The sequence below is a fragment of the Calypte anna genome, chromosome 3 (assembly GCF_003957555.1).
Source record: "Calypte anna isolate BGI_N300 chromosome 3, bCalAnn1_v1.p, whole genome shotgun sequence".
NCBI classification, from domain to species: domain Eukaryota; kingdom Metazoa; phylum Chordata; class Aves; order Apodiformes; family Trochilidae; genus Calypte; species Calypte anna.
The window spans coordinates 24,349,477-24,370,194 of record NC_044246.1 but is presented as its reverse complement, the minus strand read 5'-3'; the positions used below and the strand labels follow the sequence as shown (position 1 = coordinate 24,370,194).

General features: G+C 36.9%; 1 protein-coding gene across 1 annotated transcript in view; it reads left to right on the top strand.

Annotated features, from left to right (window-relative positions):
• USH2A (usherin) overlaps window positions 1-20,718 on the top strand; it is a 387,112-nt gene that overhangs the window by 75,740 nt on the left and 290,654 nt on the right. Inside the window, exons 14-19 of the mRNA XM_008496570.2 lie at window positions 4,927-5,090; window positions 8,887-9,045; window positions 12,524-13,018; window positions 14,725-14,997; window positions 16,402-16,559; window positions 17,805-17,949. Coding sequence (XP_008494792.2) covers window positions 4,927-5,090; window positions 8,887-9,045; window positions 12,524-13,018; window positions 14,725-14,997; window positions 16,402-16,559; window positions 17,805-17,949 — 1,394 coding nt within the window. The remainder of the gene's footprint in view (window positions 1-4,926; window positions 5,091-8,886; window positions 9,046-12,523; window positions 13,019-14,724; window positions 14,998-16,401; window positions 16,560-17,804; window positions 17,950-20,718) is intronic.

Here is a 20,718-nt window from a genome sequence, read left to right as displayed (position 1 = left end):
AGTGTATTCTTTTTCTGCATCTAGTTATGTGCCACAGGGTAAATTGTTTATCTAATGTAGCCCGGGGCCTCTGTACACTGAAAGTATATGGATGTATTTCCTGGAATGTAAGAGGAAAAATGTTAACTATAGGTGTAGTACATTGTTATTCCATTCTATTGCTCTATCTTTCTTTTCCATCTTTCCTGCTTAATCCCTACCATTTCAATTTCCTTCTAAAGACTGCCTAGAAAGATTGAACAATCCTAATGCTATCATATTTTCATGCAGACTGATTGTGGAAAATTTTTCTTAAATTTTGTATTTTGCCTTTTAAAAATCCAACCACAGACAGCAGATCTGTTCAACATCCTCCTCCCCATGCTTCTTTTCTTCTGGCTAATGTGGGATAGACATGGTGTTAGGGGGTGATTTTAAGTGTCATCTTGCACATACTTGACATTAATCTGCAGATTTTTCACTTTAACTTTTATGCAACTTACACTCATTAGGAAAGTTTTAAAATTATTTTTCACTGTTGTGGGTCACAAAGGCATCTGCCTTAAGAGTAATCTGTAGGAATAAAGACTTCATTTTTTCACTTTCTGTCATTTCTAATGGTAAGGAATAAAATCTCTGTAATACTAGATTTCCCTTTTAAAGATTCCTACCCAATCATTAATGATTTTTTAGGTACTTGGAACAGACTTTTTTGCCCCTTACTTTTTTCAGCTGATGTAGAGATTTGTCTGTGTTAAGGGATAGGTCTCCTGAACTGGTTATTGGCCTCCAGTTGCATTTTAAGCGGCCTTCTGAAATTCAAAATGTGGAAATATCTAGAATTATCTAGATCCAGTTCTTGTAAAGATAAAAAGTTCTAAGAGTTCTTGAATTTGAATCAGAGTGGCTTTAAAGCTTTACCACAACATAATGTTCATGACAGCGTTGAATACTGCTGTGGTAGGACATTAACATGGTTAACTTGTGTTACATATTCTTGGTGTCCTTTTGGTTATCATCTACTTGGGCAATGTACCTGTTTTCCTCAGCCAGAAGCTTATATTCACTGAAAGTGATTATCCACTTCTTTTTTTTGCTAATCTATTTTACTCTATTTCTTCAACTGTTAATATCTTAAAAAGGGTAATGTGCCTTTTCTTTGTAAAGCTACGAAGTCATGTAAGCCATACTTGCTCCCAGTGTCTTTAAAGGACTCTGATTACAGAATGGAAAGGATACCAGCTATCTGTTGTGGAAAAGATACCTGTCTTGGCACAAGAGCAGAAAAGAAGCAAAAATTGTGACATGCAGTCTCTGAGGCTTTAAAATTCTCCCAATCTCAGAGGAATGTATATGGGAGCTGATCTACTTTCTGATGTTTTTGGAGTAAAACAGGAACTCCATATTTTTCAATTCTTTTCACCTTATGATAAAAGCAGGAAAATTTTCTAGGCAATTAAACTGAGGAGCATTGGTTGTTTGCATTGGTCGGAAGAGATCTGTGATGGTTTGGGGCATTGGTACACATTTGAAATGCTTTACCTCTGTATCGTTTACTATAATGAACTGGTCAATTAACATAACAAATTGTTTATCTATATATATATATATATCATGACAGATTACTGTTTATGAAATCCATTTAGCAAGCGAAGTTTTCCCATAAGGATGAAAAATGAAGATTTTAAACAGATTGCTGGAGAGGCTCTAACTGCACCTAGAGAGTCAATGTAATAAAGGTTTCTCTATATTAATATTACAAAAACCATTTATCCTCACAAAATCAATATTGCAATTCATCTTGGGATGACATTTCTCTTTCCATGTTTTAAGTCTGTTTTCCTTGATTATATATAATTCTGTTTTAATAAAACTCAAGCAGATTTGACTCAGGGTATCTTGAAGAAGTAGCGTTTAATAAGAATGCTGAAAATATTTCTTATATGATTAGAGGTTTCAAAGAATTATTTATTAAAAAAAACAATAAAACAAACAACAAAACCAAACATAACTGAATCCTTAATCCTGACTGAAAAGCATGAACTATGCATAGCAACAAAGCCAGTTCTACTCTTCTGCAGTTTAAAAAAATGATGCATGTGATTACTCAAAGATAATGTGTAGTCCTGTGGAACAGAATATGGCAGGATCTGGAGCCTAATTGAGTACAGGTGGAGGCAGGGAGCCCACACTTTTCCTAGAAGAAAATGCAGAAAGCAGCAGCCTCACCCTGCCAAGCAGTGAAAACTATTACTGTGACTGTATATGTATGTGAGGTTCATTGTCTCATGTGTGAATGATGATGGAAAGCAGTAAGAGAAGCTTGTCCTTTAAATGTTTACCTATTGAGACACTTTTGTTCACCCACATCGTCCCCAAACTATATGATCTAAATATCACCATGTAATGAAATAATGAAATAGTATTGTCTTACTGAGCAAATAATTATGTCTTCAGTTTTTTCTCTAACTAAACCTTGTTTTTTTTAGTCATGACATTTAAATAGTCTAAACAAAACCTCTGTTTGAAGGAGGATTTGAGTGCACAGCCTACAGATGAAAAGACTTAATACATTTTGAAAAAATTGCCCTTTTCTCTTGACTCTAAAAGAGCAAACTGCAGTATAGTGCTTTCCAAGAGAGAATGTATTTTATTTATTCCCAAAAGGATATTAGTCCATAAAACAAATTTGCAGCTTATTTTGCAGCTTTAGCTTTTATCAGCCTTTTTAAGGGTGTTGAATGATTACCCAGGAGATCACACAGCACAAGCTGCTATGGAGTAAAGAAACTCTAACACAGAGAGCTCTGTGATGGGCAGAAAATGTATGTGAAGAGTTTTCTTAAACTTGTTTAAAAATCTGTCACATTTAATGTCTATTTCACTGATTATTGACCTGAATTTTAGTGTCCTAATGTGAAAACATTTTCCATCCTCCTCTCCTCTCTCCCTTACCTTAAAAATGCAATAGCTAAGTCGTAACTGAGCTCACTTTTATTTTTGCCTTCAGATAGAATCATAGAATGGTTTGGGTAGGAAGGGGCCTTAATGATCATCCAGTTCCAACCCTCCTGCATAGGCAGGACACCTCCCACTAGACCAGGTTGCTCAAGACCCCATCCAACCTTACCTTGAATATTTCCAGGGAGGGAACAGCCACAACTTCTTTGGGCAACCCATTCCAGTGTCTCACCACCCCCAAATTAAAGAACTTCCTAATGTCTAACCTAAATCTCCCCTCTCCAGTTTTGAAACCATTGCCCCTTGTCCTGTCACTACACACCCATGTAAAAAGCCCTACCCCAAATACATGGAAAGAGATTGACAAAGGTGTTGGTGATGACTGGAAAAATGGTGAAGTAACTTGTGTAAAGGCACCACCACCTATTTCTTTGAATCTGATGAAACTGGCCAGGGAAAGACCAGCCAGCTGTAAATTAACAACTCTTGTCTAGTCTTAGGGGTAGCAGAGCAAAGGGGACATGACCTGACTCTTAGACTTCTCCAAAGTCTTTTTTTGCTTCATCATCTGGGGACCTGGCTTTAATTTAAGATTCCCTCTAGGCTGATATCGTTGATGCCTGAGGATGGGACTTTTAGCGCTCAGGACAAGGAGACTGATGTGTGGATTTCTCATTATGTTTTAGATGAACGACACAATCCCACATTTCACAGAATCATAGAATGCCAGACTGTGGAAGGACCTCGAGGATCATCTGGTCCAACCTTTCTACATAGAAACATGGTTTAGATGGGATAGCCCAGCACATTATCAAAATGAGTCTTTGAAGTGTCTTGTGGAGGGGAATCCACTACTTCAATGGGTAGATTATTACAATGTCCAACATACTTGATGTTTTTTCAAAACTCCTTTTAGTCTGTAGCAACTAAAACATAGTGAAATTAGACTCTCAAGCACAAAGATTTATCTGCCATTGTTGACTTTATGAGTAATAATGGCAATCCATGTTGTAATGGCTGGTGTAACAGTATTTGCAATGAGGAAAAAATGGCTTTGCTAAACTTCTGAGGTGTTCTAAGTCTTTGAATATTTACATATGCTATGAATGAATGCCAGTGGGAAAGTAATTTATCAATTGAAAAACAGGTTGATCATGGAAGTTTTCACCTGAAAAAACCAAAGCATAAATTAATCCTAAAAGTAGTCTGCTGAAACTAGAGAAATTTATAGAACTGAAATGCGGCATTTGTATGATACCAATACTTTTAATTTTTTTGTTATTTTTAATTAGACAAAAATAATTTACACAATTAATTAATTTTTTAAAAGTTATTTTCAATTTTGTCCATCAGGCTGCAAAGAAAATGTGCTTTCTATTATAATAATATTTCTACTATTTTATAACAGTCCTTCCACTGTTTTAATCTGAGGTTTTTTTCTCCCAATTTTCATCTACATTCTCCTTTATTTGCAGTGTGTTATTTTTTTTTTTTTCAAGTTGCTTTTGTGGACAAGGAAGTAGTAATTGGTTTCTTTTTCCACAAAATCCTAGTTCCCTCTAAGTTGGAAGGTTGCATGTTTTGTGCAGAAACCTCTGAAGGCATTTGCACATCTATCACTGAGCTCCACAGCTCTGCGAGAAAGCTTGTGTCAGTAAGCATTATAGGACTGAGTGCTTAATATGGTTATTACCAAATATTGTCTTTTGTTGTGTATGGAACAATATACAGAAAAGCTCTCTATTTCTAAGCACTTTCAATCTAAATTAGAATACTTTGCTGGCGCTGAGATTTTAATACTTATTTTTATAACAGGCACCTTTTTTGTACGTTACCTCTTTTCTCAGGCAAATAGATTTTCTCAGGCTACCCAACTGTTTATGGTTTTTTACATTATGTTACCCAGGAATCTTTTAAACAAGACTACTGTGCTTAACTGGGTGTTAATGTGTTTTGGTCACTTTTTTGATTTGTTTTTGTTTATAGATGTCAGCACTGTAATTGTCATCCTGCAGGAGCTATTAATGGGACTTGTCATCTTGTTACTGGACAGTGTGTTTGTAAACAATTTGTAACTGGCTTGAAATGTGACAACTGTGTTCCTGATGCTAGTAATTTGGATGTCCACAACATATTTGGCTGCAGTAAAAGTAAGTGGATGTGAGGTCTTAAAAGCATGTCTTTCAATTTAATGTTTTTTTTATTGATTTAGCAAGTATTAAATTAGGTCAGCAGTACTAAATCTGGGTTTGATTCCCCTCCTCCTTTCCCCCCCACTGAATTTCTCATCTCTGAATTTTGGGTGGTTTTCACTGTTAATCTTTTAAGAGTGTTTTCTAGAAAGATACACAAAAGGCTTTGTCTCCTACACACTGCTTACGCTTGCCGTCTAACCCAGAGGAGAAGTAATGGCCCATAGTTCCCTTTCATTTGCCACCGTATTCTTTCTAGTGACTCATGCAGAATGCACCTCTTAGTCACGTGAATGCAGTAGTATTTGTACAGCTAAGAGCTTAACCCTCTTTCCTGCCACTGACAGAAGGCCCGAGACCTGGTCTGTTCAAGATCTGCTCCTGGCACTTAATTCAAAATATGCTTCTCGGTGCAATGTAACTTTGCCTTTCTCCTCCTCAAGTTTTTTTAATCAGTTTGGGAAAATATGTGTTGTGGTATAACAGAGCATCATAAATTGTTGTATGTGAGGTGGGACTAAGGCTATGTGGGGGGCCACATGGTGAATTGTAATGAAAACTTCGCAATGGAACATCTGCAGTTCTGTCCTGGCAATAAGTGAGAATATGAAGAGATGGCTCAATTTAAGCCCATGTTTTTGTTATAAATATTGCAAAATTAAGAATTTATATTCTCTTACCTGTGCACAGTCTCTTAAGGTGGCAGGGATTTTAAAGAAAGAGAAGAAGAATTTTACGTGTAATAAGAAAATTAATTTTTAAAGTTGCTTTCAATTCAATGTTCAGACATAGGCTTTGAGAACATCATACATGCAATGACAAGCTGTGTGGGTTGGACCTCAGGTCATTCTTAAAAAGTTGCTAGATTTTTGTGACACACTTTACTGCTGGGCACAGCTTACAGCCCAGTCTTGTAAGTCATGTAACCACTTCCTGAGGTACTCTGCAGATGATGACTGGTCATTTCTGTCAGAAGGTCTCATTAAAAATGCTCCTATGATGAGAGAGAGTTGAGGTAGCTGTGTGTGCTACAACAACAGCTTTAGACATTCCTATGTGATTTCTGGAGTATTTTTCTAGATCCTCCCTCAACAAAATATGTCTTTGAATACTTCTCATAGGTATTTATGTGACATTCATAATTGTGATAGATTTTTTTCTCTCCAAGTTTGTAAGTGCTTAGATACAGTTTTGTTTTGTTTTTCCCCATGTTCCTCTGTAAGTGGAAGTGTCTGTAAGTGTAGTGTCTACTAGTTGCTCAGATAGTTGATTAGCTTGTTGTTTCTTTAAAATATGTCGGATGTTTTAACTGAATATATAATAATATTATTACATGGCACTTTTATGATTCTGTTCTTCTAAGTGACGTACAAACATAAACCAACCTACTTTTTTATGTTGGAATATACAGTGCATAAAGGACAATGATAACTAATTAATAATAATATGTCATAGATAAATATTATGATAGATTTTAGTTAGAAATCTAAATGACAAGCGGAGTCCTCTTCTGGACATAAATGATATAGCAATTGTAGTCTTTTGGTTATTCAATACCAAAATATTTTAACATGTTGCATGGATGTGAACTTTTGACTATCTTGATAGTTGTGTTTTTTGCTGCAGAACAGTATTTTGTTGGTACATATAATTACTGGTTATAAGCCTTTGCCAGGACAAACAAACGTAAATTGCTGTCACTGTCTGATTTACATTCTTTAAGGAAAAGAGCTATTTTCAGTTTTTCTGCCTAACACTATCTTTGAAGCTTTATAAAAAAAATCAGAAATTTAGCACTTTGATTACACATCTAAAATGCTCAACAGTAAACATGTTGGAAGCAATGTGCTATAGTGTGAGACTGAGAAAGGGAGAATGAAGGTTATGTTGGTGTATTTCTGTGGTTTCTTAGGTCTTGTAAGCATGTGTTACATGGAGAGAAAGTTTCAAAAATGCCAAAGAAATTTAGGAGAACTTACTTCCTTTGATTCTCAAACTTTACTCCTTTGGCATACATTTATTTCCTAACTTGGCTGAACTCAAAAACTCTAGGTTGGCAGCAAAACAACCCATGCTGTCTAATGGGAGATGATGTTTATATGTTTTGTCCAATCCAGTGAATTACAGAAATATTTTCTGCTTTTTCTTGGCTGAGAAAATGCAGTAGAAGAAGGACCTGTCATTATCTTAATATAAATTAAGAGCTTTAATTTTAGATTTGTATTAAAAATCCATATGTAATGCAGTTTTGTTGGTATAAGTCTCTACATCTATCACTTGTGTGGCTTGAGATCTTCATGCTGTTTTCTGTCTGCAGCTTCAGTCTTTGCTTCTTGTCTACTGTTAGCTTGGCTCAACAGATTTTTAGTGGGTTGTGTGTGTAGCCAAGTAATAGAGATGATAGTTTAAATATATAAATACATAAATAGGATAGTTTATAAGCAGGAAAGCTGGAGAGGGACGTTTTAGAAGGGCATGTAATAATAGAAGGAGGGTTAAGAGTTTTAGTCTGAAATAGATTTAGGTTTAGATTTAGATTTAGACATTAGGAAGAGGTTCTTTACTCTGAGGGTGGTGAGACACTGACACAGGTTTCCCAGGAAAGTTGTGGGTGCCCCATCCCTGGCAGTGTTTTATAGCAATTATGAGCTGCAAAACCAGACTGATCTTGTTCTGTGCTAAAGCACAGAGAGAGGGTCAGAGAGCAGTGCCATCCTTTGTGTAATAGGCTGACTGGAGATCTCACAGCAGGATATGGACTACTGCTCTGACCTGAATAATAAGATAAATATAGAATCACTTAAGTTAGAAAAGACCTTTAAGACCATTGAGTCCAACCGCAAAACCATATGGTTATGTTCATATGTGTGTATATATCTAAATATTTCTGTCTGTACATATAAAGTTTAATTTCTGAGTAGCAGTCATTATCTTAGAAAATACAGTGATTATACAGTGGGATTACAAAAGTGACATAGAAGGGACTTTGACTACTCTTTCTGAAAATATGAGACTTTTGGCTTATGAACTTCAGGTCTGTTTTTCTCTAGTGCAATTAAGTGGCACATTTTCCAAAGTTAATGGAGGTGATAGCAGAGTACTGTTTCGGTAAATAAGAATCTCAAGCTGATTTCTTAAAATGTTAGACACCTCACTCTCATTGAGTTAAATTTCATTGGAAACAAATAGAAGTGAACTGCCTCAATAACCCTGAAAATTTGCCCATTTATGTTTCTTGTTATTTAATCAAGTAGGTTTATTGTAACACTTCAGTAAAATTTATAGTTAGTTGGACTTTCTATATCTATTCTAAGAGAGGAATAGACTCAGGAACATGCCCAGCCTATGCTAAAATGGAACGAATCCTCTGGAAAAAAATGAATTCTAATTGAACTGTGGACTTCACTAGTGGGATTAGATAAACATATTCCTGTTTTATAAAGGTCTTGAAATACATTTGTCTTTTTTTTTGTAAAAAGTGTTTGGAAAACTGTTGTGTGTTTGATTTGGAGGAGAGAGGAGGATTAGGATTATTTGTCATTTGTTTCATGTACTTGGATAAAAAATTGTTGGAGAGCATTCAGATGGATCAGTTGAGTAAATTAATGTCTTGACTTAGTGAGTGTATGCTTACTTGATGATTTTTCTTTGAAGAAAACATAGCACTTGGCAGTTACTTTGTATTTTTTGTTTAAATTTGTGTGATTATTGATTACCTTCACTTTTACATCTTCCATCTGTGGGTATGTCTTAGCTCCATTCCAGCAACCTCCTCCTACAGGAGAAGTTCTCAATTCCTCTGCCATCAATCTTTCATGGAGTTGCCCCGACTCTCCAAATTCCAACAGGCTTATTTACCAGCTATATAGGGATGATGCTGAAATTTATTCTACAGAAGACTACTACCCTTATAGTAAGTATTTGTAGGAAGATGAAATCAAAGATTTTGTGGGTTTGTGTGTGTGTATGTCTATATATTTGTGCAACTTTTCTCAGTTATTTCTCATTTCAGTCATTATCATTTGCTGTGATTTTGGATACATTATTCTGTTTTCCTTTAGTGACTTAATGTTCTGTGTTATTAATTTTGTTTGAAAGGAATTAATACTCCAGTCTAACATCTGGCAAACTGACTTGCCCAAAACGGCTGATAATTTTTTAGTTTTTAATCTGAAAATCTTCAGCTGACTCATCAAAAGCATTCCCTGCAAATATACACAGGCTCCAAAATCTCACACAGGCAAGGTCCTAGAGGAAGTATTAGGGTGAAAGGAAGAGACCGTAATGTGCTTAAACTTGTTTTTTTCATCCACCTGGTTTTAAACTGTTAACAGATTAGGAAAGCTTTTTGTGGTCTCTAACTTTTAGCACCTTCTGTGAAGCTATCAGTGTAGCTCCTGATTTGTCTTTAGCAGCACCACTTCTCTCATGTTGAGGCTTGCACAGGGATCCTCAGAAGGCAATCCTCAAGGATTTGATGCTCTGTCCTAGCTGGAAAGGCCATTTTGTACTAAATATTGATCCTCTTATCAACAGAAAGGAGTTGGATTTGGATACTGGTTTTATGTATATATGGCACACAAGTGTTCTTTTAAGATTACAGGTATGGTTTAGCACCACTAAGGTTTGTTTTCTATTCTCTCAGCTTCTTTAGGTTTTGTTTTGTTTTTTTTTTTTGTTTGTTTGTTTTTTTAATGTATTTTCATACGAATGCAGCATTAATATTTTGCAGAAGTTGAGTCTTTCCAATTTTTAGCATTTACCTTGGGTAAAAAAAGAAAAAAAAGACTATTATTCAGAGGAAGCACAGATCCTTTGGAATGCACCTAACACTTTTATGTCCTGGTGCATGCGATTGTATGAAAGTCAATTACTCTGTGGCTTATACTGTGAGTTTGGATGCTCCACAAGAGTAAGGAGGAAAGGTATGCAGCACCATGTTAGCATCTCAATCATTAAATGCAATCTCAATCATTAAATGATTGAGAGAAGACAAAGAAACATTACAAAAAATTAGAAGAGCTAATATAAAATATTATAATGCCTTAATTTGATTTTAAAGTGTAACTTTAGGAAAAAAATTTAATTAATTTAAAAAAAAAGCTATTATACTCTGTTATAAATTTTTGTTCTGTAATATGCTTGAAACAGTGTATTGCTGAGGATGTTATTTCATAATATAGAGAGTAAAAAATTTTGAATCTATTTAGCTTTATAACAAGACAATAGCATGTTTCTATTTATTGTAACATTATTTTTTAAAAACATAGATTTTGTTTCACAAGATATTTTTGACATTTCCTGCAAGAGCCCTAATTAATGATGTGAAATAATATGCTAATGTTTGAATAACGAGAATACATTGTTTATGCTATCAGAACTTTTGATACTGTAGCATTTTTCTCAGTATAGCTTGGAATTTTTAATGGTTAGGAAATGCCCCAAAAGTACAATTGGATAAACACACTATCTTATGACTAAGGGAGCATTTTGTGGAAACATTTAACTTCCCAAAGAAAATTAAGAATAGGCTTCCAAATTGACCTAGTTATCTCATTGATAATACTACAGAATGACCAATTAAAACAATGTTTTCCTAAATTCTCTGGGAAACCAGAGGCACAGGAAATACTGATCCTTGTCCTGAGGATGAAATTAAATACTTGCTCTGAAATCTGAAAAAAGAACCCCCAAAGTTACTTATGATTCTAATTCCACATTGTCTCTGATTATTAAGAAATGTAGCTAAATACATACCTTTTGGCTTTACCTTTGAGTGCAGGGATTAATTGTTTTTTAGCATCTCACAAAGATTTGCTGGTTTTTTTTCTTTTTATTTTCTTCTGTGCTTTTTTTCTTCTTTGAGGCTCTTTGGAATTGGACACCCATTGGATGGGGATCCTATCATCCCATAAAGTGCAGCTCCCCCTAGTTTCTGGCATTCAGCCTCATGCTGCCTCTCTGGCCACTTTATTTTCTGGAGACAAAATGGGAAAGTGGACACATGGCAAGCTCCTATTTTCTGGATGCCTTCAGAGCAATTAGTTGTCATGCTTCTGCTCTGAGGATTCTTGCCAGCCTGTCCAAAAGTCATGTCTAAACTTGTTGCGTTGGCTTTGGTACCCACTCTGGCACATGAAGCCAGGACAGGGGGTCCATGAAGCTCAGAAAAGGCTCATCAGTTCTACAGCATGCTCCAGTACTTGCACCCCCAGCTGTGAAGGGCATGCTAACCTGAAATCTGAAGAAGAAACATCTGAATCCTGCTGGCCGGACTGAAATCTGCTGTATCACTTGCTCACTAATAATGCACAAGAACACAGCAATAATTGTTGAGGCTCCTGGCTGAGGTGTTCTTCAACTTTGTTTGAAGTACCAGGATTTGAAAGGCATGAAGATGTGATTATCTGGTCTCTGTACTGCTGGACTCCAGCCATACGTTTGTGATTGCTATTGGTAGTTGAAGTGCTGTAAGCAATTACTGAGCTGACAGTGCTGCTTTTGTATTACAATGTCAAGGGTTGTATATCTAGAAATACTAATAGTTTTGTGATCTTTCTATTTAAGCTGTTTCATTTGCTTTGAAAATATTTAAGATGCTCACTAATAATGCTCTAGCATGGAATGTATTACTCAATGTTCACTGTTTATTAAAGTAAAACAATCTATGGTGATATGGTTGTACATAAATTCATATTATGCTGTGATGACTAAGATGTGTAACTGCTTCTGGGATATACCCAGGAGCTATTCATGGTTATGGCTGCTAAAAAAGCTATTTAGAGTAATGGTATCTAGGAGTTGAGGAAGGTATATTTGGATATACCTTTTTAATATTATTTGCACTTGTGCTTCACTTTTCATCCAAGAACAAATGCTTTACAAATGAACTGTTAAGCTCTGTTTCAGATGTGAGAAAGTGAAAGCACAGAAAGGTGAAATATTTGGTCTTACTCTCTGAAATGAATCAAAAACAATGCTGACACTGTGAAAATTTACAGGACAGTTTTGACTTTTTTTTTTTTTGTAAATTATTTACAAGGAAACAAGGAATAACAAGTAAATTGTATTAATCTTTTTAATGATTAAAGCAGGAACTAGAAGAAATTCAGTGGAAAAATTATTTCTCTAATGATTTCTCTAATTTCTCTCATGATGAACATCTCTCAGATGTTCAGCAGAAGATAATAAAGCAAAAAGGGGAAGGCTTTTTCCCTGTTAAAATAAAAAAAGGTGCCAGATGACTATAGTTCATCATGATCTTAGAGCATACAATTGGGCTTAAATATTTTGTGTCTTGAATTCAGGCTGTAAAGACTTGAAATATGCAAATTAAGAATATATTTTGTGTTACAGTGATATAATTTTTTTTTCTCACCTGTTTGTTTTAGGTGTTCAGACCTTCACTGATACCATGTTATCTCCATATTCCTTCTATACCTATTACGTCCAAGCCAGCAATGTTCATGGTCTTACAAGAAGTGCCTCAGTGACATACAGAACAAAATCTGGGATGCCAACAGGAAGCTTGCATTTAAATCCCGTTTTTCCTGTTAGTCACCACTCTGTTTTACTCTATTGGACAAGCCTCTCCAATGACTCTGGGCCCATAGAGAAATACATTTTGACATGTAATAGATCGGTTGATTTTCAGCCCTGTGGTCAGTTTGAAGGCTTAAAAACTTCAGCAATTATTTGGAATCTCAGTCCATTTACAAAGTATGTTTTTTCTGTGCAAGCTTGCACTAGTGGAGGCTGCTTAAAGAGCCAGCCAGTAACAGTAATTACTGCACAAGCTCCTCCAGAAGGGCTGCACCCACCAATGTTGGAAGCCATCAGCTCTACAGAACTGGCTGTGGAATGGTCACCACCTGAGAAACCAAATGGTAGGACATTGTATTTACCTTTGTAAGTCTAAGATTTTGAAAATAAAAAGCAGCACTTTCACACATCTAGTTTGAATATCTATATCCATGTGACAAACATGGAGAATGAAGTAAGGCCCTGTCTTAACTTGCCTGCCACTAAGTGTATCCTCAGAATCTGTGTTATATTGTTTTGGAGAACTCTAACTGAATGTGCTGGGTCCAGGATTTCAGGCTTGCTGGCATCTGCTGCAGCAAAAATCACATTTATAATTAAACATTTACAGTAAAACTAATTTTTTCTAATTTGCCAAATCGCCTAGTTCAGACAGATGTGGTGATATTGCCTTACAAAGGAGAAATAAGCAAATAACAGTTATGGAAAAAAAAAAATCGAAGAATTAACAGAGAAGTCTGGTTTTAAAACCATCCGTCATGTGTAGTAACTAATTCTATTACCAGTATAACTTTGTTAGGGATTAGACAATTGCCAAGAGTTGCTGGTCTAACCTGTGTAATAATATTTTAGGTTTTTTGATACTGAGAATGCAGCTGCTGTAAGATACTTTTGTGGTTTTTTACTTTACAGGTTTTACTAGTAAACACTTTGTTTTAATATATGTGCAGTGGAGCTTTGTGAACTTTCACTTACATGTACAAATATTCGTGCATGTGAAAGCAAGCATTTTGATCTGTTCACAAAATGTGCATCTGTGTATGGATAGCTTGGCTTTTGCTTTGAATGTCTTATTTTGTGGCTATTACCTGATTTGACTAGAAGAATGCCTGCCCAGGAATGCCTGTATGTGTGTAGTTAGATGGGCAGTTGATGATACTTAATTGTTAGTACTTGCCCCTCAGCCTGTAGCATATATTCTTCAGTTTACTTTATAGCCATTACATGCATGTAATTGCCAGTACAGGCAGATTTAAGCAATGCTCCTATTCTTCTTTTGATGTCTGGTCAGATTTCCTGGTATTTCCAAAGAAACAGTGAGAACCTTTTCTCCCAAGCCAGCTCTCCAGTTCCGTGCATGAGTACAGCCACAAATATGTACATTATATGGTAAATAGCTATCTCCTGGCTTCACTATGTATCCCGTCTTTTCCATCTGGAATATCTCCAGTCAGCTTTCTTACACTCTGTTCCTACAGTTAAACTGCTTCCATGATCCAACCTGGATCAAGTATCACTTCAGTTACAATACTGAAGTGTTGGTTCTTATTAATTAATTTTTTCAAAATGGTGAGACCTTCCTGCAGACATTGTAGTTTTGCATTGATGGAAAACTGACATAGCTCCTATCCAGTACTATGTTCTTTTAAAAGGTTAGCATTAAATTGTCACTCAGAAATTTCACGTTGTGTAAAACCAGAATAATATAGTTCAATATCCCTTTGAAAATCAGAGGCCTGAAGTAATTTCCAGTAATATTTGATCAGAAATTTAGGATACTGTCTTCCAGTGAGGATGGAAGAATTCATAACGCAAAGCAGCCATTTATTTTCAAATCCCAAAACTGCACGGATGGAAAATTCAACAGAGTAATATGAGAAATGCCAAAGTGAGCATTTGGAAGAAAGTAACAGAAATAAGAACTTATGCTATATTTTCTATGATGTTCATTGATTGATTGTTATCTTATTAAATATATTGGTGTTGGTATGTTAGAACTATAGCGATCACTTAAATGCACTGATTTTTTTTGCTTGCTTTTTCTCTATAGGCATAATCATAAGATACGAACTTTTCATGAGAAAAAAATTAAAACCAGGTGGGAACTATCTTCCTCCTGAAGTTCGTATTTTCCAAAGCAGTGGGTGGTTCAGTCCTCAACCAGTTATGGAGTCTCCTAATGAAAATGCCCTAGCTCCTCCACAGACAAGTACCACAGTCACTGATCTGGAGCCATTCACAGAGTATGAATTTTATGTACTAGCAGTGAACATGGCAGGTAGCACATCTTCAGACTGGGCATCAGGACGAACAGGAGATGCTGGTAAGTGCTGGCTTAGATTTCTTTGATGCAAATGAAAGACTATATAAAAGGTGCCCAAAGATGATTCAAGTAGGGATGAGTTCTAATTTAACTAATTAAAGATAGTTCAGATTATCTCAGAGTTTAGTATTTTCTTTACCATAAAATCATATAAAATAATCCCTGTCAATATACCAGAATTCCAAAACTACAAAATCAAAAAATTTACTAAGCAGTGTTTGAGTTATTCAGTAGTTCCCTAGTTATTTGTATGTTTTTTAAAAGGAGAAAACATGGAAAAAAGTGTTTTTTCCACAACTGTATTGACAGGAGGTGTGACTTGGTAATGTTGTCCAGGAAGGTACATATATTCAAAAAGGAGATTCAAATGCGTAGAGGCTTTGATTGCTTAGAAAGGAAATTTTTTTTAAGAACTTGAGGGCATTACCTTTTCATGAGTATAGTGGTTGAAACTTTTCATACACCTTCATGGATACCAAGTGTCAAAATATGTGCCTTTTTTCCCCTGGAATTTTATCAGTTCACGACAACTTTTATTATGACATTTGCATTTGAATTTCTGAAAGGCCTTGCCACTTGCCAGTCTATTAATTTCAATGCTGTCGTTAGAAATCTAAGTTTTTTTGGTTGATAGGGCCTATGTTTTGCAATTAAATACCCTCGTTACATAGCTGATTCTTTTGCTTGCTGTTAGCTTGAAAATCCTGTCCTCAGTCAGTTGCTCCCACAGAACAGCAGGCTAAACTAATTCCCCCTTCAAAATGAGTCTTTGTGCTTATCTGTTCTTAAATACTATATGTTATAAAAGTGTTAAATTGTATTTGGGAAGAGGTCCATTAGTGTGTTGTTTGTATGGAGCAGAAGTGCCATGAGTTGGTATCCTATTATTACAGAGTAATCAGGTGGGGATTTAACTGTAGTGCAAACAATCCTTTTACAGATTTACTATGAAAGACAGGGGAACTGTCTTGTAAGAAGTGAGAGACATGTTAATTTCAAACTGGCCTAGCAAACAAAATTGCTTTTAAGATGCTGAAGTATGGAACACTTTTTGCTTTTATCAGTTTTTTCCCAGGTTGCATGAAGTTTTTCTTTCAGACTTTTTCTTTTATAGACACTTTCCTACCCACTACAGGGGTTAGGTCTTTAGTGCTGATTAGTATTTCTTTGAAGGCATACACAGAGTTTTATTCTGAATTCATGGCCAGAGTAGAAAACAAGAGAATGATGGAGATATTTTTTAGGTACCATCAAAATAAACTGAAAATTCCTGTTAGAACTGAATATAAGGTTACAAAAGAAAAAGAAAAGGTTATCTGAAAAGGTTTTCCAAATATGGGCAAAAGCTTCCATAACACACATTTCTCAATTTTTAATGAATATTACTGTATTATTTTGATTTAGCCCCACTGTTCATGCCATCTCCATCAGTATTCCCTCTTTCACCATATTCCCTCAATGTGTCATGGGAAAAACCTGAAGATAAATTTGCAAGAGGAGAAGCGATGGGCTACAGCATCAGTTTGATGACAGAACAAAGGTTTTTGCCACCATTTTCCCAGGTACTATTGTTAGTTAAATTAAGTTTTTCCTAACTAGTAATAGTAAAATTAATAAATCTGGATGTCCTCCTTGATGTTTTGATGAATAGTTGCCCTAGTTTGCTGCATATCCTCTGATCTAACTATTCCACCTATCAGTTTGAGTACTCTGTCATGTTATACACTACTTTCAGGCTTTGTGTTGTAGTCTTGAGCTGACTTGTTTTGAGTAGTGGGTGAGATTCAAATCTAGGAGAGGTGAGATTAAATGACAACATTTAACTTGCCTTGATCTTTGCATGCTCCAATTCTCTATTTTTGATGTATTTACTGATATGCTTAAAGCCATGGTGCTGCACAGGAGTCTGCATTTTCACTAACATGGTATCTCTGGCTTTCTTGGATGATGGACAAATCTTGAGAGTGAGGAAACATAAAGTAGTGAAAACTTTCTATAGCCTTAACTGTGAGATTTTAAAATGCTTTTGTAATTTTCGAGTGATTTGTTTTGGCAAACAAACACCATGACAGCAAAGAAACATGGCAGGCAATCAGAATGTGAGAGAGTCTGGTGCTCTGACATCATATTTCTCGTGTCAGAGCTGATTTTATCTTTCAGTGGGGTCACAGATGAGCCTCTGTTTATTTGTCTATAAAGCAGAGATACTATTGCTCCTTGGGCTGTTGTAACAATACATAAGTGTAAATTGCCTCTGGTCACAGGTCTGCAAGATTTTTCATCTACATAAGCATCAGATAAAGAAATTATCTAAAGAAGTTATCTAAAATGCAACAGTTTATTCAGTTCCACTCTCTCTGATAACTTAATGCTAAAGTAAAGCAGATTAAAATGTCCGTAGCTATTAGTTATTCTCCTCCCTCTTAATTCATACTACTCATGTCACTCATTCAAAGGTGGTCAGATTTCATCACTTAATAGTGTCATCTTCTTTATCTGGATGGTAGCTGAACTGTTGGTAGTGATATCTGCACCACCACACTGTTTTATGAGGCAATAACTTTGTTTTCTCATTTATCCACTCAGGAACTGGCTTATTACCTCATAAAACAGTGTGATGTGAAGCATTATCACCTAAATCCTAGCTTGTTTGGATTCTCAGAAATAGTCCTGTACCTTAGTTGGTCTTTGCAGACTTCTCCATATCTAAATGAAGGAATCTGAATATAGAGACAAGATTCTTGTCATTGATCATTAGGAATGATATTATTACTCAACTGTTGTCTTCCAATCTATTTGCTTTGCAGGTTTTGCATATAGCTGAGGCTCATGAGCTATCCTACATAGTGATGGGATTAAAACCTTACATGAAGTACAACTTCACTATTACTTTCTGCAATCAAATTGGTTGTGTGACCAGTGAGCCAGGCATGGGGCAAACCTTGGCAGCTGGTAAGGAAATAATCAGTTTCAAAGTGCAAACCTGACACAGAGTTTACTAATGAATACCACTAAAAATGATTGTAGTTTGATGCACAGTGACAAGGGTGGTAGGTGTTGTATTAATACAAAGTGACTTGCTTAATTATTATTTGTTTATCTTGACAAATTGAAGCTAAAATGTTTTCAATGGAGGTATAAGGTATGCTATTATGCATACTACTCTTTGAATTACAAGTTACAAGAATGTATATTTTTGTTCCTGGAATGGTAACTCTACATAGATGTGGCTGAACCCATTAATTCATTTATTATGCTAAGCAGTTGTTAAATTGATTGTTGGGTTTTTTTAGAATGTGTGCCATACTTGCACAACAGGGCATGCAAAATGCACATGCTGTTACTTGCTTAATCCATGAGGGGGGACTTGCATGAGTTTTGTATTAAACTCTAACAAATGTGCATAATGTATTTGTGTGTCTAATTTGAAAGCATCATACAGGCTTTGAGTCTGCTCTTTTGAAAATGTTTATTTAGTCCCTGAGGTCTGAGATTTTACTTTGTGGATATGTACATTCAGACTTTCCCAGAGAAACAGTCACTAGTGGTGTCCCCCAGGGATCAGTGTTGGGCCCAGTTCTGTTCAATATCTTTATTGATGATTTAGATGAGGGGATTGAGTCCATCATCAGCAAGTTTGCAGATGACACTACACTGGGGGAAAGTGTTGATAAGCTGGAAGGCAGGAGGGCTCTGCATAGGGACCTGGACAGACCAGAGAGTTGGGCTGATTCCAATGGGATGAGGTTCAACAAGGCCAAGTGCCAGGCCCTGTACTTTGGCCACAACAACCCCATGCAGTGCTACAGGCTGGGGACAGAGTGGCTGAGAGCAGCCAGACAGAAAGGGACCTGGGAGTCTGGATTGACAGGAAGCTGAACATGAGTCAGCAGTGTGCCCAGGTGGCCAAGAAGGCCAATGGCATCCTGGCCTGTATCCAGAACAGCGTGGCCAGCAGGTCCAAGGAAGTGATTCTGCCCCTGTAGTCAGCGCTGGTGAGGCCACACCTCGAGTACTGTGTCCAGTTCTGGGCCCCCCAGTTTAGGAAGGATATTGAGGTCCCGAAACGGGTCCAAAGGAGGGCACAACCAGGCTGGTGAAGGGACTCGAGCACAGATCCTGTGAGGAGAGGCTGAGTGAGCTGGGGCTGTTCAGCCTGGAGAAGAGGAGGCTCAGGGGAGACCTCATCACTCTCTACAACTACCTGAAAGGAGGGTGTAGCCAGGTGGGGGTTGGTCTCTTCTCCCAGGCAGTCATCAGCAAGACAAGAAGGCACAGTCTTATTTAGAGAAACAAGATAAACCAGGTGCCTTGAGTTGCCAAAGAGTGGGTGTGAGTCCACCTGTGCCTGGTTAGGGTAGGCCCCCTATTACCAGGGGGCCAGTAAAGGTGAAACTCACAGCCACAGACTAGCTCACTCTCTGAGGAGTCTCGAACCCGGGGCCTCGGCATTGCAGTACTGGGTCTTAGCCAGCTGCGCCACCAGAGACTCACCCTGAGGGCGATGAGCGCTAGTGGCACAATGAAGGTAATACAGTGCTCTGAGAGCGACTGACCTCTCTGCAAAGCATGCTCAGGACTGAGCTGAGCCTGTGTCTCAGGACTCACCTTGGAGGCGATGAGCGCTAGTGGCGCAATAAAGGCAATACAGTGCTTGAGAGTGAGCTAGTCTGTGGCTGTGAGTTTCACCTTTATTGGCCCCCTGGTAATAGGGGGCCTGCCCTAACCAGGCACAGGTGGACTCACACCCACTCTTTGGCAACTCAAGGCACCTGGTTTATCTTGTTTCTCTACAGTCTTAAGTTGTGCCAGGGGAGGTTTAGATTGGGCATTAGAAAGAATTTCTTTACCGAGAGGGTGGTCAGGCATTGGAATGGGCTGCCCAGGGAAGTAGTGGATTCTCCGTCCCTGGAGATATTTAAAAAGAGACTGACTGGATGTGGCACTCAGTGCCATGGTCTAGCAACTGCAGCAGTAGTGGTTCAAGGGTTGGACTTGAAGATCTCTGAGGTCCCTTCCAAACCAGCCGATTCTATGATTCTAAACAAAGCTTAAGATACTGCATATATATGGCCATATATCTTAAAAAATTTTCAATCTTTGAGTTAATTTTAACACATATATTCAGGATTGCAAAGGTACTAACTTTCTAGAAATTTTGGGGAAAATAAGCATCAGTACAGAGCAAAGATGGAGAAACCCTGAATTTACTTTGAGGAAAAGACTGGCATGAACGCAGTTCTTAGATGTCAGAGGATCCAGGAGAATTTTGAGAGAGAAATTGTTAGGAAAATCACCTTAGGAAAGTAAGACTCTTTATTCATGGAATGAGGTAGTCTGTACAGCTCTTTAATACTATGAATATAAGCTCAAAATCCATGCTATGTGACGTAGTGTTTGGCTGTCACCTGCAGAGAGCTGACTGCAGTGTAGTTTCCTCTTGTACAGGCATTTAAAACACATTATTTTCACAATATTAGCACTTTTAGTTAAGCAATTAGTGATTTTGCTGTATAGGTGTTGTAATGAAAATCTTTGGAATTACCTCTTATCTAATTGAAAAAAAAAAATTTTGGAAAGAAATCTGAAAATTTCTGCTGTGCAGAATGTTTTCCTTGGTTCCCTGGGCTGTGTGAATTCCACCAAAGCTCCTCTGAGTAATCAGTGATGAGATATGGGAGTTTTTAGACGAGGAAAAAGGATTTGCCCAGGGCCAGTAAG